Genomic DNA, 26,144 nt, shown 5'->3' on the forward strand with positions numbered 1-26,144 from the left:
AGGGCGGCCCTGCCTGCCGTCTGCTCCCTCCGCCCCTGGCCTTTTACGCCCTTTGCAGACTGAGTCCACGAATTTAAGGAATGCGGGGTTTCCTCCCAACTCCCTTTGTCACTCGGGGGTAGGGTCAGGGACAATTCACGATCAATTTTATTACTTTGTTTAGTCGGTTGTCATTCTGGCCATTGGGTAACAGTTGCTGCTCCCCAACAGTCAGCGTCCTCAGGACAGAGGGAGACCACGTTGCAATAAGCGCAATGACCAAGTCACAGACACCACACCTCCCCTCCCCCGCCAGGCCTCGGTGTTCTCTGTACCATCAACACTGGACAAAATCCTCCCAGAGGCAGCTTGAGGCTCTTATGCCTGTGATGGAAGAGACAGGGAGGTACAAAACAGGCCAGAAGAGAGAGGAAAGAAGTCTTACCCCCTCCTCGCCCCCCCACCCATCTGCCCTTCTGACACAGTCAAAGGCAGCAACTACATTCTGCCAATGCAGGGGCTCTAATGATGCTGCTTCCTTCATAATTCATGTGCAGTGAGCTCACTGGGATGACTCAGATTGGGTACATATTCCTCTCCCCAAGTCAGCCCCATCATATGGGGCAGTGGTTAGTCATTTGTGTCTCATTGACCTAACCCATTTAGCATTCTGAGCGATCTTTCAGGTCAGAAAGGAATATGTACATTTTTTTAACCCAAGATGTAAACCTTTGTAACAGCATCTGTGGGTCCCAATTCATTATCGACTATAAATGCTCACATGAAATGAGTGCTTACTCTGTACCAGGCCCATAATAAATGCTTACTTAGGCAGGCCCACAACAGCCATGCAGTGGGTACTATTGCTACCATTCACGTTTGACCAGAAAGGTTTGATTAGAAAAGAAGTAACGTGCATCCGTGGGGAGATCAGGCCTGGGAGCAAGCATGCCTGCTTTGAATCCTGGTGCAACCCCATACAAGTTGTGTGACCTTGAGCAAGTGACTGCATCTCTCTTGTACTTAGTTTTCTTATTAAGTGGGGGATATAATGATAGGGCTTGTCAGGATTACAGGAGTATGAAGCATCTGAGGCAGCGCCTAGCTCATGGTAAGTGAATGTAAGTGTTAGCTAGCATTTTTATTCCATCACCAAATATTTACTGAATGCCTTCCATGAGCCAGGCCCCAGGAGTCAGCAGCACACATTACAGATGAGGCCCTGGTTGGATGCAGGAGCCAGAGAATAAACAGGCAAATGAATAAGCAAGAACACACCAGGAGATGACAGTGGCTAGAAAGTCAGTAAAACAGGGAACTGTATGTATCAAAGTAGAGGAGTCAAAAAGGCCTCCCCCAAGAGGTGACATTTGAGCCAGAACGTGAACAGTAAAGCAGCCAGCTGTGGCAAGGCCCTGCCAGTAAGAACAAGCTGCTGCAATTGAGGAACGGTAAGGAAGCCAAGGGTGGTGGTAGATAAGGTCAGAAAGAGAGGCCAGGGCCAGGGCTCATAGGTCTTTTAGAGCATGAAAAGTCACTCTGGAGAAATGAAGTGATTTGCCTGGTGTCGCACACCAGCCAGTGTCAATCTGCTGGGCTGGAGCTCCCTGTCAGAGAGGATAGCATGGCCTGGCCTGGACTATATGTCCATTTTAACTCAGATGTTAAGTCTAAAGTGAGCCCATCAGGTGTTGATGTCATGCGTTACCTCCCCGCCCCCAATTCCTGGTTGACTATTTCAGCTACGGAGCTGGTCTGTGACCCAGGCAAGCCTAAGCAGCCAGGGTTAATGCAAACCAAGAGTCTGTCTTATGATGTTCTTTCTTTGACTTATCCAGGTGTAACCCAGGACTTCTCAAGTTCAGGCTTTCAGCCCGCCTGTGGCTTCCACTTCCAATTGGCCCCAGGTCCCTGGGGAGAGATCACTTAGTACTTTGCTAACATGTCTTATTACATGTTTAATGTTCCTGTGAAAATGCGCTTGAGATTTCTCTCTCTTTCCCCCCCCCCCCCCCCCACGCTATCTCTCTCTCTCTGAATAGAGCCTAGAAGAGAAATTACGGGACTCATCAGGTCCTGAGCTGCTGCTGGATATTTTGCATAAGGTAAGAATCAGAATCCCTGGGTCGCATCACCAGCCTCCTGACTTGCCCATGAAGACATGACAGAAGCACAGTGGGTGCACTTGTATCCTTTAAAAAGAAAGACACTGCATTTGGGTGGCAGCACCTCAGACAGCTCTGGCTCTTTTGTTTTCTTAGATGAAGACATCAGAATATACAAAAATCTGCATGAGAGGAGGGAATCTGGGGGATGTTTTTTAAACCATCCACAATGAAAACCAAGATGACAGCTGTGGGAACATCTAGCATTTGGTAGCTGCTCAAAGACTTTCTTCTTTACATTTAAGGAAAAAATAAGGAGGCGAGTCTTGCCCACTCATGTCTCTTCTAGATGTAGATGTGCCCTGCTTTTCTGAGGTGGGGTTTGAATTCTAAGGTACACCTGGGTGAGAATAGAGGTGAGACCACCACACTGCCACGTGGATCAGGTGGAGATGACACTGCGTCCTGGCTCTGAACCCTCTTAAGGATCATGAACACTTCTGAAAACCCAAAGCAATGTACCATGCGCCCCCACAGAAAAAAGAATCAGAAGAATACATTTTGTGTACAAATTCAGGGAAGCCATAGACACCCCTCCAACCACCAAGCCCACCCAAGAAGCCTAGGTTAAGAATTCCTCTGAGGTGGGTGAAACAAGATGTCTGACCACCGCATGAAGAAGATGCAGCCATAGCTAGGGGAGCCTTGCAGGGCAATCCAGCGGTTCAGGATTGTGAGCTCAGAGATTCTGAGGTCCTTGTCAGGCAGCCCAGTCTGATTTTCACCCTGAAGCAAAAACCTAACACCTAACACCAGACAACTAGAAAGCCACTGAAGGGTTGTCTGGGTATTTTACCTTGGGTAAAATCATGTTCCTCTGGCCAGCAGGCCCCACATGACCCAGCTCGGGCTCTCACTGCCTCTGTTGCCCCACTCTCCTTCCCAAAATGCCAGGCCGTGGCCACCTCAGGGACTGCACAAACTATCCCCTCTGCCTGTAGTTCACCCTGCTCTTTGTGTCTCTAGACTTCAGCTGAAGTGTCACCCCTGAGGGCCCCCTTCCCCTCCACCACATCCCAAGCAGAGCCCCCGTCTTCCTCTGTCCTGGCCATCACAGCCCTCATCCTCAGCCTGGCATGTGAGCTCCAGGAGAGCAAAAGCTCAATCTTCCTGTTCCCACTATTTAGGCTCTCACCTTTTCCATGGAGCCAGACAATTCCACAATTGTCCCCACTACAAACTAGTTCATGCTGCCTGCCTTGGGAAGGGGTAGCATAGCGTAATGCCAGCTGCTATAACAAAATGCCATAGACTGGGTGACTTATCAACAACAGCAATTTATTTGTCACAGTTCTAGAGGCTGGAAAGGCCAAGATCAAGGTGCCTCCAGATTTGGCATCTGGTGGGGGCCCATTTCTTAGGTCATAGACAGCTGTGTCCTCACTGTGGAAGGGCCAAGGCCCTGCCCTCACATACCATCACATTAGGGGTTAGGCTTCAACATGTNNGGGGGGGGAGGGGGGCTGGGTGGGGCACACATAAATCCAGTCTATAACAGGGTGTTAGCTTGGGTCCGTGTGCACCATGTTCTGCCCAGAATGTTCTGTCAGCCTGTGCCACTGTAGTGGAGAGATTTTTTTTAGGAAAGGACTTATATACTGTAAGACTTAACTGTTGCAGATGCATAAGGGTCACCTGAACCCAGAACCCTTGTGTCTGTTCATATGTTTTCTGAGGGATTGGATAATGGGGGATGCTCTGTATTCACTTGAAGCTCATGGGAGTCTTAAGACAGGGTCTTTCCAGCAACCCACATTGTGTCCTTTGTCTCAGACCGTGAAACATCCTCTGTGTGTGAAGCATCCGCCGTCAGTGAAGTATGCCCGGTGCTTTCTCTCGGAGCTCATCAGAAAGGTCAGTAACGGGCACTGCGCGTCTGGTAGCCAGACAGCACCTGGGACTTGGCTGTCTCTCCAGAAGTGGACCCTGCTTGGCTTTGCCTTTTGGAGCTTGGACCTATCCCATCCCCTTTGCCTGCTCTGCAAACACCCAGCCAGGTTTGGCCAGTGAGAGACTATGAAGGGCAGGTAGAAGCGAGGCCAGGGTATTTCTTCTGTGGTCCCAGCCTCCCCCACCGCCACTTCCCCAGCCCACCAGCCCACAGGGTTTTGACCCGTTCCTACTTTTGCCAGTCTCTGGATTACCTCACTGCCCTCTATTGGGAGTTTTAGGTCTTGCAATACCTTTGTAACTAGTTCCCTTTATTATCTTCTTCCCAATAACTACCTGATGTGGGCTCTTTTCCTGACTGATACAGGATGGATTTTAAGGATGACCCCACACTTGCTACGTTTCACATCAGACTGGACCTCAGAGAGGTGATTCCTTAGTGGTCAGCATCAGACCTTCTGTGTTTGGCCACCGAATACAAAGGCCAGGTCTCACCCAGGCCTAGCATGTGAAACAATCCCAGCTTTTCCATTACTTCCCCACCTAGTTCTCCCCAGTATGTGTATCTAGTTGTGGCCCGCAGGTCTCCCCAGAACCACCAGAAGCATGCCCACTCTCTGCTGTCCCCATGAGGTGCACAATAGAGGCTTGCCCATTGACAAAGCCACACTGCACCAAGTAGAGTGCTGTCCTTATGGCCTTTGCCTGAGCTCACTTAATAGCACCAGTTGTTTGATCCCTGTACAACGTCATGATAGAAGAGCAGAGCTCTCTGTCCCCATCACACGGCAGCTCACACAATCCTGTTTCTGCTGCCCTAGACTACCTCAGCCTCTCCCTCTCTATACCTCTCTGAGATGACCTCCACACCCCTACCAAATGAATTTTTTTTAGGCCAGGATGCCTTATTAAGTCCAACCATTCCAAATCTCCCATCAAATTTTGGTAAAAATCCTGCAGCCATTTTTTACAAGTCAGAGGAAAAGCAGATACATGGAACGTTTGTTTGATTCATGGGTGTCAACTTAAACCTCTTGGCTGAAGCTCTTGCTCTGCCCACCCCCAGCACGAGGCTGTCCACACAGAGCCTTTGGACGAGCTGTATGAGGCGTTGGCAGAGGTCCTGATGACCGTGGAGCCCACCCAGTGCCACCGGAGCTATCTGCTGGTAGGAGACAGGCACCTTCCCCACAAAGTCCAGACATCTGCCCCTGCACACAGAGTTGAAACTCAGGCTCCAGTCAGTCTCAAGTGGGATCGAATCCTGACCCATCAGCTCTGAGGTCTTAGAGGAGGTCAATTAACCACCCTGAGCCTCTGTTTCCCCTTCAGTCAATGAAGCATTTGAACATATAACAGTACCTATTTTATGGGGGTGGCTGGGGGTTAAAGCAGATAATGGACATTATTGCACAGGGACCTGGTGCTCAGTCCTCAATAAATACTTGATGGATGGGTGTTATAGGACAGCAGTTTCTCTCTGCTGTTCAACACCACCAGCCTCACTGGCCTGGCAAATGCCACAGCTCTTGGACTGGTCTTCCAGCCGAAAAAAATCCATTCTGCACCCAACAATCAGAGGGATCTTGGGTTTTGTTTACTTTTGACCTTTTATTGTAAAATAAAATGCAGCTACAGGAAATCGCACAAAATAAATGTACACGGACGCCTAGGTCAGTTGAGCACCTGACATTGGCTCAGGTCACGATCTCACAGCTCATGGGTTCAAGCCCCATTCAGGCTCTTTGCTCTTAGCACAGAGCCTGCTTCAGATCCTGTCTCCCTCTCTCTGTCCCTCCTCTGCTCACACTCTCTTTCTCTCAAAAATAAATAAACATTTTTTAAGAAATAAAAAATAGGAGTACCTAGGCGCTCAGTCAGTTGGGCGTCCGACTTCTTCGGCTCAGGTCGTGATCTCTCTGCTCATGAGTTCAAGCCCTGCATCACGCTCAGTGCTTACAGCTCAGAGCCTAGAGCCTGCTTCAGATTCTCTATTTGTCTCTCTATGCCCCTCCCCTGCTCACTCACACATACTCTCTCTCAAATATAAATAAACATTTCAAAACTTTTTAAATAAAATAAATAAGTAAATAATAATAATAAATAAATGTACAGCTTACTGAATTGTTGCAAGACATCTACCTCAGTAACCACCACTCCAGTCAAGGTACAGGGCCCAAAAGCTCTCCATCAGACCTATCCCCTCCCAGCAAAAGTAACCACCATGCCTTTGGAGTAGTCACTCTGGTTTTCTCCACCGATGTGCACCTCTGGACACCAGCATTTAGTCTTCTTGCTCATTAACTAGGTCTGGTTTGAAGTCTCCCTTCATCTGAAGGCCCCCCATCAGCTGTTTCTTCTCTGGAAGTGCCTGTGTTGAACAGGCTTGGAGAGCTTTCCATAGGTTAGATTTGGTCACATATACATGGTGCTGTTTAGCTCGTTCTTCCGTCCTCTTTTTCCCTCTAATTGGTGGCTGGGTTCAGAGGCCAGCTCTGACTCACATCCGCTTAATCCCTTTGGCGGGAACACAACATGAGATTCTGGGAGGCATATCATACCTATTGTAATAGTAGTTATGGATGCTCAAAGCTTAGATCCTTTAATTCATTGGAGAATACAAAAGCGTGGTTTTCTAATTCTATTCTTTTGTTTTCATTCATTAGCCGGAGAAATTTTTGAGCTATCTCCCTTCACCCACTGCTTGGTTACCCACCCATAGGGCCCACAGAGGACAGGGAGGATACAGACTTGATTCTTCCTTTGTCAACAAGGTGAATTGGTTTCCTACCATCCCCAGAAGAGATACAGTCCATTGAAAATTGTATCTTTATTGAAGCTCAAAATGTGTTCTTTTCTCTCTGCTTGAGTTTTTCTTAAATATGTTCCTCCATCTTCTTTGGCATGAAGTGTTACTGTGGAAAAGCCTGGTAATAACCTAATCTTCTTTCCTGTTTATGCCTCACGCCCTTTACTTCTAGATGGCCAAAGGACTTTTCCCTTTAATGTCCAGAATTTTAGTAGAATATATCTTGAGGCTGATTGTTTTGGGTGAGTGATCTCAGATGCACTGTGTACTCCTTCAATGTTTATTTCACATCTTTTTGTTTTTTCAGGGATGTTTTGCTGAGTTATAATTTTTAGTGTTTGTTCTTTTTCCTCATTTTCTGTAACAAACTACCTAAAAATGGGTGTCTTAAACAACAGAAATTGATCATCTCACAGTTGGAGAGGCCAGAAGTCCAAGATCAAGGCATTGGCGGGGCTGGTTCTGAGGGCAGTGAGGAAAGGAGGTGCTTCCAGCCTCTCTGTTTGACTTGCCAGCAGCTGTGATCTCCTTATGTCTTCACATCATCTTCCCTCTGTGCCTGTCTGGGTCCTGATCTCTTCATACAGGGACACCAGTCCTATTGGGTTAGGACTCACCTAATGAACTCACCTTAACTTACAGATTCTCTCTGTAAAGACACCGTCTCCAAATAAGATCGCAGTCTGAGGTCCTATGGGTTAGGACCCCCAACACGTGAGTCTGGGGGAAGGGCACAGTTCAGCCCCAAACAATCTCTTAATTTCTTTTCTTTTTAATGTTTATTTTTGAGAGAGAGAATGAGTAGGGGAACAGCAGAGAGAGGGGGGACAGAAGTTCCCGAGCGCCGACAGCAGCGAGCCCAACGCAGGGTCGAACTCACAGACCATGAGATCACCACCTAAGCTGAAGTCAGACATTCAATTGGCTGACCCACCCAGGTGCCCCTTAATTTCTTTTCTTGATATTTAAAATTTTACTCCTTTCATCTCCTATTTTTGAATGGGTTTATCTGTTTGTGTGTTTTGTTTCCATTCTCATGTTCCTCTCCTTGATGTCTAAAATGCTTTCTGTTGTCGTCACACATTTCTGAGAGTTTCTAGTTACCATCAGGCCTTGCCCAGGTCCCTCACAACCCTGATGACTGAAGCAGCAAGGTCTCTCCTCCATGGGCCGTGGTTTGCAGCTGGCACCTGCATTTCCAGCGAACACCTGTTGGCTACTGGGGTTCTGCCCTCAGGCCTGTTGCACGCCCCATTGCACAGACACATGGAGTACATGAGTCTTGTGTCTCTTGGTGGTTTGTCCCCCACTTATTGACATTTGGGGTTCACAGAGATGCCTTGTCACCTAGTTTTGTTGAATGTTATCCATATCTCACTGCTCTGTCTATTCTTATGTGGGGATTCAGGAAGATTCAGAACTACACTGTAGCATCTTCCCAGAATCCTGAGTGCTCCCTTTGATTTAAGAGCTAAATCAGAGTATGTCGCTTGACTCCGAGAACCTGACAGTGGCTTTCCTTAGCACTCAGACTCAATTCCTAGTTCTTTGTGTGGCATGCAAGGCCCTGCGTGCCCTGCCCCAGACTTTCTCTCTCATCCAGTTCTTCCTGCTCTCTCTGCACTCCAGATCCCTGGCTTTCTTTGTCTTCCTTGAACTCACCAGTTGCAATGCTGCCTCAAGGCCTTTGCACTTGCTCTGCCTCAAATGCTCTCCCCCAGAACCTCACATGCCACACCTTTCCTTTTTACTCACATACCAGGTCACATGATGCCTCCTCAAAAAGGCTGTTCCTGATCAGACTATCGGAAATAGACCCCCAGTCTTCTGTTGTCATGTAATCCATTTTATTTTCTTCATAGCACTGAAAAACTGTGAAATTACTTCATTTATTATGGTTTTATCCCCTATTGGCATGTAAGTTCCATAAGAACAGGGAATGAGTTCATCTCGTCACATCTGAATCCTCAGCACTATAGTAGATGCTCAGGAAAAAAGTGTGGATGAATGAACAAATGAATGCTCACAATATTCCAGAGATCTGAATCTCCTACGTGAGTTCTGTGAGCTCAGAGATAGCCAGAGACCACCCCTGGGTGACTGCATGTTGGAGGCGCCATTCTCAGAAGCCCCACGTTAGAGAGCACATTTCAGGACTGCATGTTCCATGAAGCCCTTGCCAGCAAACCACCTGCTTTGGGGGCGACAGGAAAGTTCAAAGGCCAGAGAATTCCCAAGCCCTAAATGTCATGCTGAATTGAGGAAGGCCCCACACCTGAAATTTTTCACATATAGCTCATGAAGCCAAAGAGCTGTGACTTTTTTGTTGTCGTTAATGATGATAGATTCCTAGAAATGGCAAACATAGTGGAGACAGGTGCTCTTTCTCCATTTTCTCCCACGGGAAATAAGGGACCCAACTTGTGCAGCATCACAACCAGGGCTCTGATGGAGACACCATGCCTGTGTAGTGGCTCTTGGACCACCCCCACCCTGGCAGACACTGATCTGTTCTCCCTCTCCACAATTCTGTCATTTTGAGAACCTCAGATGAATGGAATCACACAATGTGTGGCCTTCTGAGATTGACTTTCTGTTGTGCAGCGTCACGCCCTTGAGGCCCGTCCGGGTTGTCGCAGACAGTGACTGCTCTGTGGCAGCATGTTCCACAGTCTATCTTGCCATCCACCTGTTGTGATGTGTTTCTTTTTACAATCAACTCCTTGTCTCCTGGTAGCTGGATTAATTCTCTCTCCCTCTCTTGGCTCAGCCTTCCGGAGACTCGGTCACGCTATCAGAGAGCACAGCCATCATTTCCCATGGCACCACTGGCCTGGTCACGTGGGACGCCGCTCTCTACCTTGCAGAATGGGCCATACAGAACCCAGCAGTCTTTGCTCACAGGTGACCTCATGGTGCAGGGCAGGCAGTGGGGCAGGTTTTCCCCAGCACGATCTCAAGCACAGGCCCCCTTCTCCCCACAACCCAGGACTGTCTTAGAGCTCGGCAGCGGAGCTGGACTCACGGGCCTGGCCATTTGCAAGACATGCCGTCCCAGTGCCTACATCTTCAGTGACTGTCACAGCTGCGTCCTTGAGCAGCTCCGAGGGAACATCCTTCTCAATGGCCACTCATTGGAGGCAGACGCCACTGACCCTGAAAGGAACCCAGGACACACCTGTGACTCAGAGAGCCCAAGGGTAACAGTGGCCCAGCTGGACTGGGATGTCGTGACTGCCTCTCAGCTCGCTGCCTTCCAGCCAGAAGTCGTCATTGCAGCAGGTACTGCCTCCCCATCCCTGGACAACTGGAGCGGCTCCACCCAGCTCTCAGCTCTGGGAAAGGGACAGTGGGTGCTGCCAGGACAGAGGAGTGATGAGATTTTTAGAAGGGCCATTGTGGGCTCCAGGGTGACATCAAAGCATAGGACGTGCCCCTTGGAGGCTGTAAAGCCACAGCCCTCCCGTTTGACACAGTGGTTACATGTACTCCCATGCAAATGGTTCCATCAGATAAATGAACCCAGCTTTTCTCAGCAAAGCCTGAGATGGAGAGAACAGGCCCCAGGGCACCAATTAGCCAGGCTGACCTATTAGCACCTGACCTTTTAGCCAGGCTGCAGCCGAGGAAGGGAGATTGTTATGTCGGTCTCTAGAACCAAAGTGAAATGGCCAGAGCTGCTGAACGCCAACCCCACTTGTACCATCACCCAGTCTTCAGTTGTGGGGCAGACATGGCCATGGCAGCCCTGACTTTTCAGGGCCTGGTGATTCTCCCAGGACCATGTCACGAGCACCCAGCCCTGGGCCCGGCCTAGGGTCAGACCACCATGGTGTTCAAGTCAGGGAATGAGCTCTGAGTGGCCCCCACCCCCTCTGCACACGGCTGTGTTGTCACCACACGTCTGCCCGCCTCTATCCCAGGTCCATGCCCCATGTCATTCGCGGAGATGAGTCCCACAGGAAGAGGACCACCCACTTTGATACAAGGACAGGGTCCTCGAGAGGAGTTTGGCCAACAAGCCCTTTGTCCTCCACCGAGCTCACCCACAGCAGCCTGAGCAGCACCCTCCCATGTAAGCATGCCGACGGGGAGCAAGCTTGTCCCCTGGCCCCCAGACAGCTCACACGGCGGCAGGCCACTGGAAACAAAGTCAGATAGAGAGTCAAGGTGTGCTGCATTAAGCATCTTTTAAACAGACCAAAGGCAAAGAATTGATTTTTTTTTTTAATGTTTATTTTTGAGAGACAGAGAGACCGAGCAGGAGAAGGAAGGGGCAGAGGGAGAGGGAGACACAGAATCCAAAGCAGGCTCCAGGCTCTGAGCTGCCAGCAGAGCCGGACACGGAGCTCGAACTCCTGAATTGCAAGATCATGACCTGAGCTGAAGTCGGATCCTCAATCAACTGAGCCACCCAGGCACCCCTGATTTTTTTTTTAAAAAGAACGTCAGTAGGTCCCAGATACTTGCAATTTGTTGCATGGTCTTTCAGCAGCTTTCTTTCTCTCCCAAGAGTTTTCCTTTTTACTCACATCATCTTTGTGTCCAATAGCACGAGTCTAAAAAAACTGCTGGTTTCCAGGCTCCGGCCCTACTGCTGAGGTCAGCACAACCAGGCAAGCACTCTTCTAGGCCCTGAATCCTAGAGCAAGCCCCTTTCAGTAACCTGAGGTTTTTTGTTGCAGACGTGCTGTATTGCCCAGAAACTGTCCTCTCCCTGGTCCGAGTCCTGCAGAGGCTCTCTGCTTGCCTGGGGGACCAGCAGGCTCCTGACGCCTACATTGCCTTCACCGTCCGCAACCCAGAGACATGCCAGATGTTCACTAGCAAGCTGGGTGAGCCCTGGGCCCTGGGAGGGGTTGCTGTCTCTGAGAGGCCACCCGGGCCCCACACGGGACACCAGTGAGGCAGAAATAAGCAAAGTAAAAGAGTGGGGCCCTGGAAACAAACCAGAAAGCCCCACAACACACAATGTGCTGGGCTATCTACCCACCACCCTGCCCCTGGGTGGTCAGCAGAGGAGGCAGGCCAGGGAGCTGTGCTCTGGAAGGAGACAATTTATGCAGCAGTCCCAGAGGTCAGAGCCCCGCAGCCCTACTGTGTGTGTAGAGCCGGTCAAGGATGTTCAGGCCTCTTTCCTGGTAAAATGGAGAGGACGGCCAGTGGGTGTCAGGGTAGGTGAGTTCTGGCCACACAGCGGTGAGGTGCAGGCTCTGGAGCAGATCGCACCACCTGCTCTGGTGAAGCCGGACCACCGCTCGCATCCCAGTCCTCGTCTGTATGGTGGAAACGTCCCCCTGGGAGGTGACACGGGGACTGGCATGCAGGGAGCACTCGGGAACGTGGCAGCTGCTGCTGTTGGTACAGTAAGCACCCAGTAAATGGGAGAAGACAAGAGATGCCTCTACCACTTACACCCTCAACAGGCACTGCTGCGGGCAGGCACCTTCCTCAGACCTGACCTGTCAGGAGGCAGGGCTGTGCTGTCATCCTCCACTCTCACCCATGGAAACCCTAGGGTGCAGGGGCCTAAGTGCTTGCCCAAGCTCCAGGGTGCAGCCAGGCAACTGACTCTCGCTCTCCATTCTCCACTCATGCCCTGCAACCCCCGACCACTGCCCTGCAATTCCTGCCATGTGCCAGGTCCAAGCAGCACCTTCCACACAAGACCTGGCAGCAGTGCAGGACGGGGTTCACCCTGAGCCGCCCCCGAGGCCCTACGGACAGCAGCCTCTGCTGGCAAACACAGACACAGAGGTGACCCAAACACCCACCATGTGTGTGCAGCCCCACAGACAGTGCCATGTAATGAAGTCCTTCTGCAGACACTATGTGAGAATTACCTACACTGTAGTTTAAGTGAAGAAAGCAAAGTACCCAACACCGTATATATGTAAGCTCATTTGTATTTTTAAAAATAATCATCTCTGGGGCGCCTGGGTGGCTTAGTCGGTTGAGCGTCCGACTTTCGCTTAGGTCATGATCTCGCAGTTCGTGGGTTTGAGCCCCGCGTCGGGCTCTGTGCTGACTGCCAGCTCANAAAAACGTGCACCAAGAGTTGTTATACTTGGTGGCAGGATATAGATATAGATACACACACACACACACACACACACACACACACACTTTTTTAAATAACCACTAGATCCAACATGGGGCTTGAACTCACAACCCCAAGATCAAGAGTCACATGCTCCACTGACTGGCAGGTGCCCTGACACTGCTATACTTTTATATCTAATATTTCATTTTTATAAACAATTTTTTCATTTTGAAAAACCTGATGACAAAATGATCTTTGCCAAGGGCTCTTGAGACATCTGTGCTTATGAAGAGATGAACCCCTTCTGATGCACATCTAGCCTGTACAAAGATGCGCCAGGCTGAGTGGGCAAGAAAGCCAGACATGGTCCAGGGATGCCCATGGCCCAGAAGGCAGGGGCAGCAAACCTGACTCCTGTGAGTCATTTAAAAACTCAGTTCTTAGGGCACCTGGGTGGCTCAGTCGGTTGAGCATCCGACTTCAGCTCAGGTCATGCGGTTTATGGGTTCAAGTCCTGCATCAGGTTTTGTGCTGGCAGCTCAGAGCGTGGAGCCTGATTCGAATTCTGTCTCCCTCTCTCTCTGCCCCTCCCCACTCATGCTGTCTCTCTTTCTCAAAAATAAATAAACTATACAGCCCTACACTGTATGGGGTGGGGTCGTGTCCCCAAACCCCACCTTACTGAGACACATATTCTATATTTCCAGGCAGTGCTGGGATCCCTTGGGAAGCCGTGCCTCATCATGACCAGAAGCTGTTTCCATATGAAGAGCACTCGGAGATGGCAATTCTGAAACTAACTCTGTAGGTTTACAAATGTTTTTAAAGATTAACATGAAAATTAAATCACCATCCTGGAAAGAATTTTTACCTGGGAAAGCTGATCAGCTTTTCACTGAACTTAAATGCTTGAAGAATGTTAAATTCAGGAGGAGCCTGGGTGGCAAAGTCGGTTGAGCATTTGACTTCGGCTCATGGTTCATGGGATTGAGCCCCATGTCAGACTCTGTGCTGACAGCTCAGAGCCTGGAACCTACTTTGGATTCTGTGTCTCCCTCTCTCTGCCCCTTCCCTGCTCCTGCTCTGTGTCTTTCTCTCTCAAAAATAAATAAACATTTAAAAAACCTTAAGAATGTTAAATTCAGAACCACAAACTGTATTCTAATAAAATCTATTCAAGCGGGTGCCCCTTTCTGTCACCAGTTCTGGCTCTTAAGCAAACCTCCATTAATCAAAAATTAATTTTTGGCTCTGAAACAAATATTTCACTTGGGCAAATAAAAACACAGATCAAGTATGTTTTCCCCGCCAGAGCCTGGACCCACGTCTGTCACGGAGCCAAGCGTGTTGTACATGTGGCGTGTCTTATTACCCTTACAAGGCAGCAGGCTGCAGTGGCTGTCCTTAAGGCAGGAATAACAATATTCAGGACACAACAGGCAGATGCTGGGAAAGGCAGACACCGTAACGGGCCTAAGAGGTGTTGACGATACCATGTGCAAATAATGGGAAAGTAATAATACCAAGGGGAAAGAAAGACTCAGATCAGGAGGAGAGAGAAGTGATTGAGAGCCTCAAGGGAGGAAACCAGGCTGAACCAGTTTCCAGGGCCACAAACTCTGGGTTATAAAAACCTTTCATTCTACAGCCGTCCTTCCAGCTTCTGTCCACTGGGAGGCGCTGCTCTAAAGCATTTGTCCAAGGCCAGGCAGGCTGGAAGAAGCTAAAAGGAAATGGGCCTCTCTCAAAAGCTCTCAGTCTTTGGCCCAAAGGGTCATGTGTCCATCAACAAAGGGAGCACCGTCTGCTTCCAGCTTTCATCCCAACGAAGCTGCTCTGACTCCCGCAGGTTCTGCCGGAACTGGCTTAGTTTGCCAGCAGGATCGGGAAACGCTGAGAAAAGCATCTAGAAGAAAAATAAAGACTTGAACCTACCTCATCACTGCTTCCCACCCCAATCCCAGATCCCACCCGAGAGCTGTCCCTCCTCCGTCCCCGCAGCCAGGACTCTGGTCCTCCTCCAAACACAGGCAACCTGGCCAGTGATCCTACTGAAACCCTCTAGAGGTCGCTGCACTTGAAGAACCACTACCGGGCGCCTGGGTGGCTCAGTCGGTTAAGCGTCCGACTGTGGCTCAGGTCATGATCTCATGATTTGAGGGTTCAAGCCCCACATCGGGCTCTCTGCTGTCAGCACAGAGCCCGCTTCAGATCTTTGGTCTCCTCCTTCCTCTGCCCCTACCCAGCTTGCATTCTCTCTTTAAAAGAAAAAAAAAAAGAAGAAGAAGAAGAACCACTATCAGTGTCCTGGAGCCCCAGCAGACCTCCCTGCTCCGACCAGCTTCCACAGCAGGCTTGACTTAATTAAGTGTTCTCAGACACAGCTCTGACTCAGATATCCCCCAGCCAGCAAGCCCCTTCCTCATGGGGCACAGGAGAACCCCCACACCCTGGCCACGCTCCGTCCCCTTCTCTGCTCCTGCTTGACAGTGCAGCCAGGCTGCAGCATCTTCCATCCACACGGTCCACACACTGTGCCCTGCTCAGCCACAGGCCGCACCAGCAATGTTCTGTCCACCAAGAGCACCTACCCTCAGCCTCTGCCCAGCACCGCCCAGCACCGTCCAGCCCACATGTTGGAATTAGGCAGTCTGTCTGCCTTCCACCTTTGCTAAACTACATCAGGAGTCTGCAGACTAAGCCCGTGGGCCAAATTCAGCCCCCAGCTGTCTTTGTACATACAGTTTTATTGGAACACAGCCACACCCTGTCATTCACAGACTGTCCATGGCTGCTTTCATGTTACAGAAGAGACCATGGCAAAGCCTAAAACTTTTTCTATCTGGGCCTTCCCAGAAAGTTTGCTGCCCTTGGTCTCAACTGCCAAGAATGATGATGTATTGCTTTTGTAGTTAAGTACCCTTGGAAGACTCCCACTCACCCCCAAGGCTGGTTCAGGAAGCCCCCTTCATTCATCCCTCCTACTCAGAACCAGTTGCTCCCTAAACAGAGCACACGGTCCACCAGCTCTGGCATCACCTGTGTGGTGTAAGCTCCACAAACCCAGAGGGCAGTCGGGGCACATCCAGACCTCCCTGAGTCCCCAGCCTCTGAGACCACTGCTCCCGGCCTCAGCTTTCACCCAGATCCAGCCTGGCCAGCCACAGGAGCAAAGAATCAGGGGGCGTGGCTCGGTGCCCTGACACGGGGGCAGAGGCGGCTACCTGCAGCTGAGCCACCAGCTCCTCTGAGTCCTCGAAGACCAGGCCATTCTCCTCATGTTTCACAAGCTCGTGTAAGCTGCAGAGAGACGCACAGAACTGAGCTGCCTGGAGAAATCGGAACCCTGTGGTGCCCACCCAGGCTCCCACGCCACCCCTCCCACAGGCCAGGTGGGGGTCAGGAACAGTCAGCCTGCTTTCAGTGAGTCTTAGATTTAGCGTCTGAATAGAAAAAAGGCCTGGAGGGATACACATTAAAAATCCAAACTGATTCCAAAAAGGAGGTACAGAAAATACACACCTGACCTTTTCAGCTGTATGCTCTTTTCAGTGACTACGTGCTCAGTGAGTCCTCCATGTTTTTCTTAATTGCACACAGAGAAACAAGGTGAAAGGCAATCCCACTGGAGGTAGACTTGGCACATTAAGGGTGACTTTTCTGGGTCACCAGGGAGTTGATGCCAATGTGCCCAGAGCTCAGGGACTAACAGAGGCTATTTCCCTTTCAGAGGCTGGCTCCTAAGCTGGTGGTGGAGCTACTGTGTCTAGAACTTCTTCTAACACCACCCTTTCCGAATACCCATCTTCACCAGGAAGAGTGGAGACCGAGAATTACACTCTTTTAACGGGTTCCAATTCAACAATATGAGCTCAGAGAAAGAAATAAAACCATGTCAAATGTGTGGCCAATATCAGCCACCCATCTGTCCGTGAGCACAGGCCCCCTAAGTAGAGTAGTTAAGACACAAGTTTTCTATTTGACATCTGCTCTAAGTGGAAGCCCACCCCTTCAGTAGGGTGCAGCCCACCCACAGAAACCCCAAGGGCCCTCCTCCCGAGGACCACCCGGCAATGCTGCATGATTTTCCAGGGCAATTCCTTGAGCAATTCTGACCTCACTGGCAACTCTTCCCCCCCCACCCCCCGCCCCCTGGTAAGATTCGGTTTCTGCTCCTACCACTGGAAGTTCACAGCGCACACGGGCAGACAGCACCCGAACATGTCCACCACCTTCATGGGCAGGTCCAGGCCACTGGAGGATTTGTGCAGGCACACACCCAGGTCTGCCGACCCTGCAGGGTGGGGGCAAGGGGGGGGTGCTCAAAGTGCTGCCCATGCACCCCTGGAACACAAACCCGGAAAGGACTGGAGATCAACACCCCCAGTGGGGAATGGGAAGCAGGTACTAATGCCCCACAGACTGGAGAAGGGCAGGTACACAGCAGACCTCCCCAACTGCCAATCCCAGCCACTTGGCCCTGTTTGAAAACTACCTGCCTGTCATGAATAGTTTTCTTTAATCAGACCCCCTTTGTCTACTTAACCAAAATTTATTTTAAAAGAACCTGTAGGGGTGCCTGTGGCTCAATCAGTTAAGCATCTGACTTCGGCTCAGGTCATGATCTCGCCATTCGTGGGTTCGAGCCCCGTGTCGGGCTCTGTGCTGACAGCTCAGAGCCTGGAGCCTGCTTCAGATTCTGTGTCTCCCTCTCTCTCTGCCCCTCCTCTGCTTACGCTCTGTCTCTCTCAAAAATAAACATTTTTTTAAAAATATTTTAACTCATTTAAAAAAATAAAAGAACCTGTAGCAATTATTGCTTAATGGGTTCAGAGTTTCTGCTTGGGGTGATGAAAATATTTTTGAATGGACAGTGTCCATGATCATATAACAATGAACGTAATTAATGTCACTGGGTTGTGTATGTACTTAAAAATGGAGAAATCGTTAAAATAGCAAATTTTTATTGTACATGTTTTATCACAGTAATGAGGGGGAGAAAACCATAGCTGACCCAACAGAAAGCCAGCTGTCACAATGAAAATAAAGCCAAATAAACAACCTCACACCACTAAATACTGGCTGGAAACTCCTGTCAACCAAAGACTTTGCGCTGGAGACTGCTCACTGGCTGCTGGAAGATGAGGCCTTGGAGATACATGGGCACTAAGCCAGCACGTCCCTCCCAGAGAAAGGAAGGCAGAGGAAGCCAGGGGAGTCAATGCTATTTAACGTATTATTTCTGCACATCCCAAGCCACTGCCCTCCCAGACTTGGGGAACACAGACCCCAACCCAAGCCCAGGACCAGCCCTTCTGCCCACATGGCAAAGTATGACTGAATGGAGGGCTTCGGGATTAAGAGGATAGAACCTCTCTGATTCCTGGAGAACAGGTCCAGGCCCTGCAGGCGGGAGGAGCCAGCACACCAGGAAACAGCCTGGGACTCCCCAAGTACAGCCAAGAGCTCCTCCGACAAGCTCCTGGCACGTGGGCTCTCCCTGCCCCATGAGGCCCTTGAGCAGGGCCCAATACAGGCTGAGGCCTGTGTGTGTACGGCCCTTGGGCTAAAAATGACGTTTAACTTGTATAGCATTGTAAAAACAAAGAATATACAACAGAGGCAGATAAAACACTTACTATCTGGCTCTTTTCAGAAAAACCGTCCCCCGTTCCAGAGAATACTCCCATTTAACCCTCGGCTTGTAGGTCCCCTACTAGATGCTCTTACCTAGAAGCAGGGGGTAGTCCTCAGCCTCCAGCCATGGAGTACAGACCTGGATGTGCTGGAAACACTTCTGGCCGATGAGGCCAGTGTAATACTCCTTCAGAGGTCCTTTGCCTTGCAGAGAAAATCTGAGTCACTGCACTGGGCCCTTCTCTGGCTCCATCCCATGACCTTGGGACTCAGAACCCGTGCACAGGTGTGAGCAGAAGGCCCACATTCTGCAGCTGTGACCGGGTCCCCATGTGGCCTCTTCCAGATCCCTCAGGGGTATGCACCCTGACCAATGAGGCCACAGCCCTTCCCCCAGCAACCTGCACCAGTGGGCTTCAGGCTGGGAAGGTGGCCAGAGTACCAGCTGGATACAACTTCTCACCCAGACTGGCCTGTGTGTCTCCTGATGGCCCAGATGGCACAGGGTGTGCAGTGGGCTCTAGCCACCCCTGGGAGCCCGGGCCCAGGAGGATGGGCATACGCAAGATGGGGCAGCTGGCCCAGGACACTATTCCAACCACAGCTGTCTGTTTCTCTCTCTCTCCCCAACTGGGCTACTCTGGAAGCAATTTCACATTGAGCTCCTTAGTTTAATGTGGACTCTTAAAAAAAAAAAAGAAAAAGAAAGATGCCTGGACCCCGCTGCAGAAGTGGAAGGCTCAGTATCTCTGAGGCCATGCTATCCAAGAGTCAACTAAAACCATGCCCTGCTGTCAGCCCCTCTTAGCCTCAGTTTCCTCCTCTGTCAAGCTGGTATAGAAAACCCTACATCACAGAGCTGTGGTCAGGCTTAACAAGACAACCAACATCACATGCCTGGCATGGGGAAGGCACACAATAAAGGCAGATGCCTTCAGCCCCCTCTACTGCCCCCACTTGATAGGGGAACATGGAAGGTCCTTTGGCGATACCTGTTATCACACACACCAGAGAAGGAAGGCTCTCTCCATCCAGAATCAGCTGTTCAAACTCTATATATAAAAAAATAAATGATAACCAGGATTATCTAGTCAGGTGAGGAGCTGATCACAAGATCAGTCTCCCAGAGGTGGCACTTCAGATCTAGGGCCTGGTCACCCAAATGGGGACTCAGAGCCACCACCTCCACCACCCATGTTCTTAGGATGGCCCACCCAGTGGCCCTGGGGGCAGGAACATGCTGCCGAGGACGCCATGCAAGGCCAGGTGAGCAGCTCACGGCTCAACAGCCCCAACAAACTCAGTTCCTGATCAAAGCCACACACCTACTTTCTAATGCTGCCAGCAGGATGGAGAAGTCTTCATCCTCTATAAGAAAAGAGACCTAAGGGTCACCGGCTGGTTCTAGATGCCTCCCCTCCCAGCTCAATTCCCTCCCCTTTCTCATCAGGGCTCCAATGTCCTTAAATACATGTGGGGCACAGGCCTGGCAAGGGCAAGGATAATGCAGGCTTAGCCAGGTGCTCATACAAGCCCCAAGTGCCCAGAAGGGTCCTGAGACCTGTCCAGCTCGTGCTGCTGACCAACAAGGCCGGCCGCCCACGAAGATGTGTCACCACCCCACTCCGAGCATCCCGCTCTGTGAAGGCCGACCTCTCTACGTCTGGGTCCAGGGGTTCTGAGCTGCAGGAACAGAAACAGAAGCCATGTGATGGTACCGAGCAGGCCCTCGGGCCCCAGGACAGTCATCTCCTACCAGAGTGAAACCCACAGGCCCCCAAAGTCAGGCCATGTGGCCATGTCAGAACCATCATCCAATCTCTGTTGCAAAACTCCCCTCTGTTCTTGCAGTGCAAAAGCAGCAAGGGACAATGCATAAATGGATGAAAGCGCTGCACGGCAATAAAGCTTTATTTACCAAGACAGGTGGCAGGCCTGTGGTCAGAGTTTGCCAACCCCTGGATGAGTGGGTTCCCAGGTCTGCAGCCAGAAGACGAGAGAGGCCAGGCTAGCAGTGAGGAGACAGGGGACACGGGGCAGCGAGGACATGGGGGAGAGGCCAGACAGTAGCAAGCACAAGAGAAGGTAGATAAAGACTAAGGATGGGAGACCCACCGAGCCTTGAATGCAGAGTAGGTGCAGCCCAGCTTCATAAAGAGCCGGTGTTGCAGGTCCAAGGGTGTCTCTTTAAAGAAAGATGCTGGCTTGTCATAGACGGTCACGGCTCTGCAATGAAATCATTGAGGGCTCTAGAGAGAGCTGGAAAAGCCTGCGGAATATAAGGTCCAGGAGGATCCAAAAATAAGAGCACTGAGCAGATCCAAGTCTCAGACAAGGACAAGAACTGCTTGGGGAAGCACAGAGACACATTCTAAGACCAAACCTGCATGGGCCGTCTGGCCTCCCTCCTCCTCCTCCCTCGGATTCCCAAAACCAGTAGCCCTCTCCCAGACCCCTGGGGGTTTCCAGGCACCCTGCCAACAGCAAACAGGCACTGCAGCTGGGACCCCTCGCCTCCCCAGGCCCCTACTTGATGCCCCAGTTCTGTGCCAGATCTTTCCGCATCGAGTTGGTCACACACAAGTTCAGGTGGGACAGGCGCCCGCAGAGCTTCTCGTACCTGAAAAGACATATCACTGTCAGCCCAGGTCTCGGGCCCCACCACCACCACCACCACCTCCTCCACATGACTTGACATCTTCCACTGCAGAAGAGCACAGAGCTGGAGACTCCCAAATCGGCTTGCTGTTGAGGCACTTTCCCAGAGTTTGTGCTGAGTTCCATCTGAACTATTATTTCCTTTACAGCCTTCTTTAAGTCATATCGCTTTTCAGCTTAAGTATGGTTAGAAACCTTATCTCTACAGAAGGGAAAATCTAGTGTCTCTCGCCACAAGAGAAAGAAATATAATAAAGGCCTCGTTATTAAATCTTAGCCCCACCACACTCTTGCTGCAATAGCTGTGAGGCTGAGGCTTGTGCGCTACCAAAGGATGGCTTTAAAAATTTTAGAGAGGCCTTAGTGACAGATTAGCTCCCAGCTGAGACTTGAGCCCTGATCGGAAGGCAGAAGTGAAAGAGAATCAGAAAAGGGAAGGAGCACGCAAGGTTGTTCCACACCATTGGTGTGGCACAGCCTGTTCCTCACTCAGGATGCAGAGAAGGTGAGAGAGATGGACAGCCTGGGACTGAATTTTGATCTGCATGCAATAATATCAGCTGTGTGACAAGCAGCAAAATGGTGCTCGACCATGGTTTCCTGGCTCTTGTAAACAGAAAGTAACCACAGAACATTCTCATCAGTGGAAATATAGACTGAAGAGGATAAAGGGCTTAGCCTGAAGCCTGGCATGCAGCAAGTACTCAATGATCATTTGCTGCTGCTGCAGCTGTGACCGCCCTCAGTGAATGGCCCACCAGGGAAAGGCGGCAGATGTCGCCCACTCATGCTCAGAACACGCCTCTTCCTGCTCCATGTCCAACCTGCTCCCACAGACCCTTCTTCCCTCTCCCTGCCTCACTGGCTGCAGCAGCCTGTTGCCTGGGTCCCCATCATCTAACAGCAGCCTCAGTTTTTATCTGGGCATCTCATCTGGGTACACCTGGGACCCCCGGTCTCACAGAGGAACACTTCCCCAAGCCTGAGACATTCAGGGTACTGCAGCCCCCGGACCTCAGTGGGGTGTCAAAGCAGGAGCAGGGGAGCACAAGCCAATCAAAGAGAGTCTATTTCCCCACTGAGCCCCCAGCACCAGGAGGGAATATGAAGAGAGAAATGACAGGGGGTTCTGACGACACCGTTTTGGGCTCAAAGTCAGTCATGTCTCTGGACTTTGCAGTTTTAGGGACCAACAAATGCCCTCCTTGCCTTAGGCTGTTTCTGAAGCTTGTAATCCAAGTCAGCCTAATTCTCCAGCCTTGCCCTTACCCCCAAAGAGCACACAGGGGACCAGCTTCACCAGGTCTCTGCACTGGCCCTTCTTCCTACCAAGGTTCAGGGAAGGTGTCTGCACCCTCTTCCCAGACCCTTACCACTTGGCCAGCAGAACAAGCCCGTGTCTGGGGCCATGCACCAGACCCATTATGGAGTAGCCGTAGTTGTGCCAATCGATGATGAGCTTGCTCCCACAGAGGTAGCCCACAAACCAGCAGACAGCAATGGCAGGCAGGCCTGGGGGGTTCTGAGAAAGAGACACTTGAATGAAGAGAAGGAAACCCATTCCACGGTCAACAATAAATAAACTGAGTGAAAACAGTTGCAACATATACAACAAAGAGTTGATTTATCTTTACAAAGCTCTTGATAATTAATAAGACTCTCTTCCTCACCAAAAAAAAAGTATAAAAAGTCACACAGGAAGGGACACCTGTGTGGCTCAGTCAGTTAAGCATCCAGCTTGGCTCAGGTCATGATCTCTTGGTTTGTGGGTTTGAGCCCCACATCTGGCTCTCTGCTGAAAGCTCAGAGCCTGGAGCCTGCTTTGGATTCTGTGTATCCCTCTCTCTCTGCCCCTCCCCTGCTCGTTTTCTCCCTCTCTCTCTCTCCCTCTCTCTCTCAAAAATAAATAAACACTTAAAAAAGTCATAAAGGGAATAAAATTGACCAACTTGAAAAGCCCAAGACCATCAATAATCAAGGAGACAAAAAAATGGCCAAAGAAGTACATTTTTCACGTATCAGAATATAAACTCTAAAACACCTAACAACAGCTAGTGGTGGTGAGGAGATGGCAGAAGAGACATCACCACTGGGCGGGAAATAAATTGGACCAACCTCATTCTAGAACTATCCAGTAACACACCACAACATTTTAAAAGTGCATGAACTCTGGGGGCACCTGGATGGCTCAGTCAGTACAGCACATGACTCTTAATCTCAGGGTCGTGAGTTTAAGCCCCACACTGGGCATGCAGCCTACTTATAGAAAAATAAAAAGTGCATGAACTCTGGGGTGCCTGACTGGCTAAGTCGGTAGAGCACGTGACTCTTAATCTCAAGGTCTGAGTTCAAGCCCTACATTGTGCATGAAGCCTACTTTAAAAAAAAAAAAAAAAGTGGGGCGCCTGGGTGCTTAGTCGGTTAAGCGTCTGACTTTCACTTAGGTCATGATCTCACGGTCCGTGGGTTCGAGCCCCGCATCGGGCTCTGTGCTAACTGCCAGCTCAGAGCCTAGAGCCTGTTTCGGTCTGTGACTCCCTCTCTCTCTGACCCTCCCCTGCTTGCGCTGTCTCTCTCTCTCCTAGAAATAAATAAAAGACATTAAAAAAAAAAAAGTTTAAAAAGTACATGAACTCTGACCAAGCATAGGAATTTACCTTACAAAGAAACAACAAAACACATATATTCACTGATGCTCTTTGCTATGCTATTTGTAAAAGTAAAAAATCTGGAAGAATCTGAAGGTCCACTAAGATGAGACTAAACTAGGGGCACCTGGGTGGCTCAGTCGGTTAAGGATCCAACTTCTGCTCAGGTCATGATCTCACCATTTATGAGTTCGAGCTCCAGCATTTCCTACCTGTGTGATATTGGGCAACTTACAGAACTTCTCTGGGTTTAGGTTTCATTATCTCTAAAATGTAGGTAATCTAAAAACCTGCTTCTTAAAATTGTTGTGAAGAATTAGATGAGTTAATACAGACACATATGTAATATGTAATAAGATATGTAATAAGTAAAGTGTAAGACTCTATCTGTAATAACACAGAAAAACAGAAATGAGTACGTACCATAAATACAATGGAAACATACCATAAACTCTACTCATGTTTTTAAAAGTGTATACACACACACAAATATGCAACTGATTTACCAATTTATGCATTCTTAAAGGGGGGTGGGGCACGTGGGTGGCTCAGTTGGTTAAGTGTCCAACTTCAGCTCAGGTCATGATCTCACACTTTGTGAGTTCGAGCCCCGCATCAGGCTCTGTGCTGACAGCTCAGAGCCTGGAGCCTCCTTCAGATTCTAGTCTCCCTCTCTCTCTGCCCCTCCTGCACTCACATTCTGTCTCTCTCTAAAAATAAATAGACATTAAAAAATGTTTAATAAATAAATAAAATAAAAGGCTGGGAAGTAAAGGAAACTTAACAATGGTTCTGACAGAGGGAGGGGAGACTGACATTTACCTGGAGAAAGATGTAGGCTGCTGGCTCCCTGCACATCAACTTCCACAACAAGTGCACTGATTGAAAAACAACTTTGACTCCATACTGAAAAATGTGGGGCCCAACTGCAAGTCAAAAAACACCAGTTACTCCAAAAAGAATTCTTGGCAATGTGCAGATCCTCTTCACCCCACTCCCCCCCACCTCCACCGCCCACAGATTCAAAGGAATCTGGAGTTGACTGCATCCTACCTGCAAGTTTCCGAAGTTCTGTCAAACTCACAATCTGAATTCTGTTGTTCTGCAAGAGCTCATCATAGGGTCTGGAGTCTGAAAAGAATGTCCCCTTCAATGCACTGGACAGGGCAATATAAAGTCAGATAGTCCCCCAGCTCGGGCTGAATAGTGAAGAGTGTTTCTGGAAAATAAGGCCTTTCTCTCTATTCCTCCATAGCCAGAACCCAGCATGAGCACACTTCTTGTCCAGATTCTTCACAGAGAGGGAGGGCCTCAATCATGTCCACCTTTATTTACTTAACAATGCCTGGCACATAGTAGGCACTCAAAATAATCGGGGGTCCCTGAATGGTGGATTTATCCCACCATATGGAGACCCCTAGGAAGTCCCACCCCACTCCTGCACCCTCGGACAGCAGGCCCTAAACAGGGACCACCTCACTCCTGCACCCTCGGACAGCAGGCTCTAAACAGGGACCAAAGGCAACTAGTGCTACTCCCCCTCTTCCCTAACACACGGTTGAGCTACCCTCTAAAGATTTCATCCTGGAGGAAGACGAAGGAGCAGACACTCCTGCTTCTGCGCAATGAGAGTAAAAGCTGGACATGCAGCACAAATGAAACCTCCCCTGCCTGCACGGCTCCGCACTGAGGGTGTGGAATGGACAGGAAACAAGCAGTTATGAGACACAGCCTGACAACAGTGGCCACAAGGAGCTGTGGTTACCAGCACTAGCCCGAGTCACACCCTGGCTTCCAGTTCGTCCTTCCACTGACTAGGATGATTAAAAGTGAGACGATGCAATGAGTTCACTTAACTTCGCACACTCCGCGCCTTTAGCGGGCACTCCATTAACGCCAGCTGCTCCTAGAGACCCAGCCAGCAGAGGCTGGGCAGAAACCAGACCGTCTAGGACAAAACCAGAGAAGCCCAATCTCCGAGAGCGGTCCGAGGCAGGAGGGAGGAGAGGGGCGTCCCCGTCCCGGCGCCCCTGGGCCGGTGAACGCCGCGGGTCAAAGGCGGAGGGTTCAGCCTCCCTCCCACACCCCCAACACTCACTGCAGAAGCCCAGAAGGGTCACGGAGAAGCCGCTCTTGACCAACGACAGTGCGTGGTACTGCATGCGGGGGCTGCGGCCCACGTCGCCCAGCACCACAATGATCACGTGCCGACCCGCTCGCCCCCGCCGCCAGCGCTTCCACGCGACCAGCAGCAGCAGCAGTAGGGACGTGGCCGTCACCAGCGCGGCCAAGCAGGAAGGCGCCATCTTGGCGGA

The 26,144-nt window shown here is 50.3% G+C and overlaps 2 protein-coding genes across 3 annotated transcripts in view; one reads left to right on the plus strand and one right to left on the minus strand.

Annotated features, from left to right (window-relative positions):
* EEF2KMT (eukaryotic elongation factor 2 lysine methyltransferase) overlaps positions 1 to 13,733 on the plus strand; it is a 14,151-nt gene extending 418 nt beyond the window's left edge. The window contains exons 2-8 of the mRNA XM_077762753.1: positions 2,022 to 2,084; positions 3,918 to 3,998; positions 5,101 to 5,202; positions 9,614 to 9,747; positions 9,833 to 10,125; positions 11,529 to 11,678; positions 13,594 to 13,733. Coding sequence (XP_077618879.1) covers positions 2,022 to 2,084; positions 3,918 to 3,998; positions 5,101 to 5,202; positions 9,614 to 9,747; positions 9,833 to 10,125; positions 11,529 to 11,678; positions 13,594 to 13,694 — 924 coding nt within the window. The 3' untranslated portion in view covers positions 13,695 to 13,733. The remainder of the gene's footprint in view (positions 1 to 2,021; positions 2,085 to 3,917; positions 3,999 to 5,100; positions 5,203 to 9,613; positions 9,748 to 9,832; positions 10,126 to 11,528; positions 11,679 to 13,593) is intronic.
* Positions 12,886 to 26,144, minus strand: ALG1 (ALG1 chitobiosyldiphosphodolichol beta-mannosyltransferase). Of its 2 annotated transcripts, XM_077762481.1 has the most exons (13): positions 25,928 to 26,144; positions 24,883 to 24,960; positions 24,652 to 24,755; positions 22,555 to 22,703; positions 21,054 to 21,143; positions 20,639 to 20,749; positions 20,085 to 20,206; positions 19,853 to 19,891; positions 19,516 to 19,575; positions 18,617 to 18,727; positions 17,066 to 17,180; positions 16,111 to 16,186; positions 12,886 to 14,792 (listed from the first exon to the last, which is right to left on the minus strand). In XM_077762481.1, exons 1-13 carry the CDS (start codon positions 26,133 to 26,135, stop codon positions 14,661 to 14,663), a joined length of 1,395 nt encoding a protein of 464 aa, XP_077618607.1. In that variant the 5' UTR covers positions 26,136 to 26,144; the 3' UTR covers positions 12,886 to 14,660. The 2 variants fall into 2 exon arrangements, with proteins under 2 accessions (XP_077618607.1, XP_077618608.1); XM_077762482.1 differs by lacking the exon at positions 19,853 to 19,891.

This window comes from Crocuta crocuta, unplaced genomic scaffold (assembly GCF_008692635.1).
Source record: "Crocuta crocuta isolate KB4526 unplaced genomic scaffold, BGI_CrCroc_1.0 scaffold234, whole genome shotgun sequence".
Taxonomy (NCBI): domain Eukaryota; kingdom Metazoa; phylum Chordata; class Mammalia; order Carnivora; family Hyaenidae; genus Crocuta; species Crocuta crocuta.

Bases quoted from the DNA above. Each gene is read 5' to 3' on its own strand.
- ALG1 (XM_077762481.1), bottom strand. From the start codon at position 26,135: ATGGCGCCTTCCTGCTTGGCCGCGCTGGTGACGGCCACGTCCCTACTG. The intron at 24,756-24,882 runs GTAGGATGCAGT...TTTGACTTGCAG, and splicing joins AGAACTTCGGAAACTTGCAG to TTGGGCCCCACATTTTTCAG. The intron at 20,207-20,638 runs GTGGGTCTCCCA...CTGTTCCTGCAG, and splicing joins TACTCTGCATTCAAGGCTCG to CTCAGAACCCCTGGACCCAG.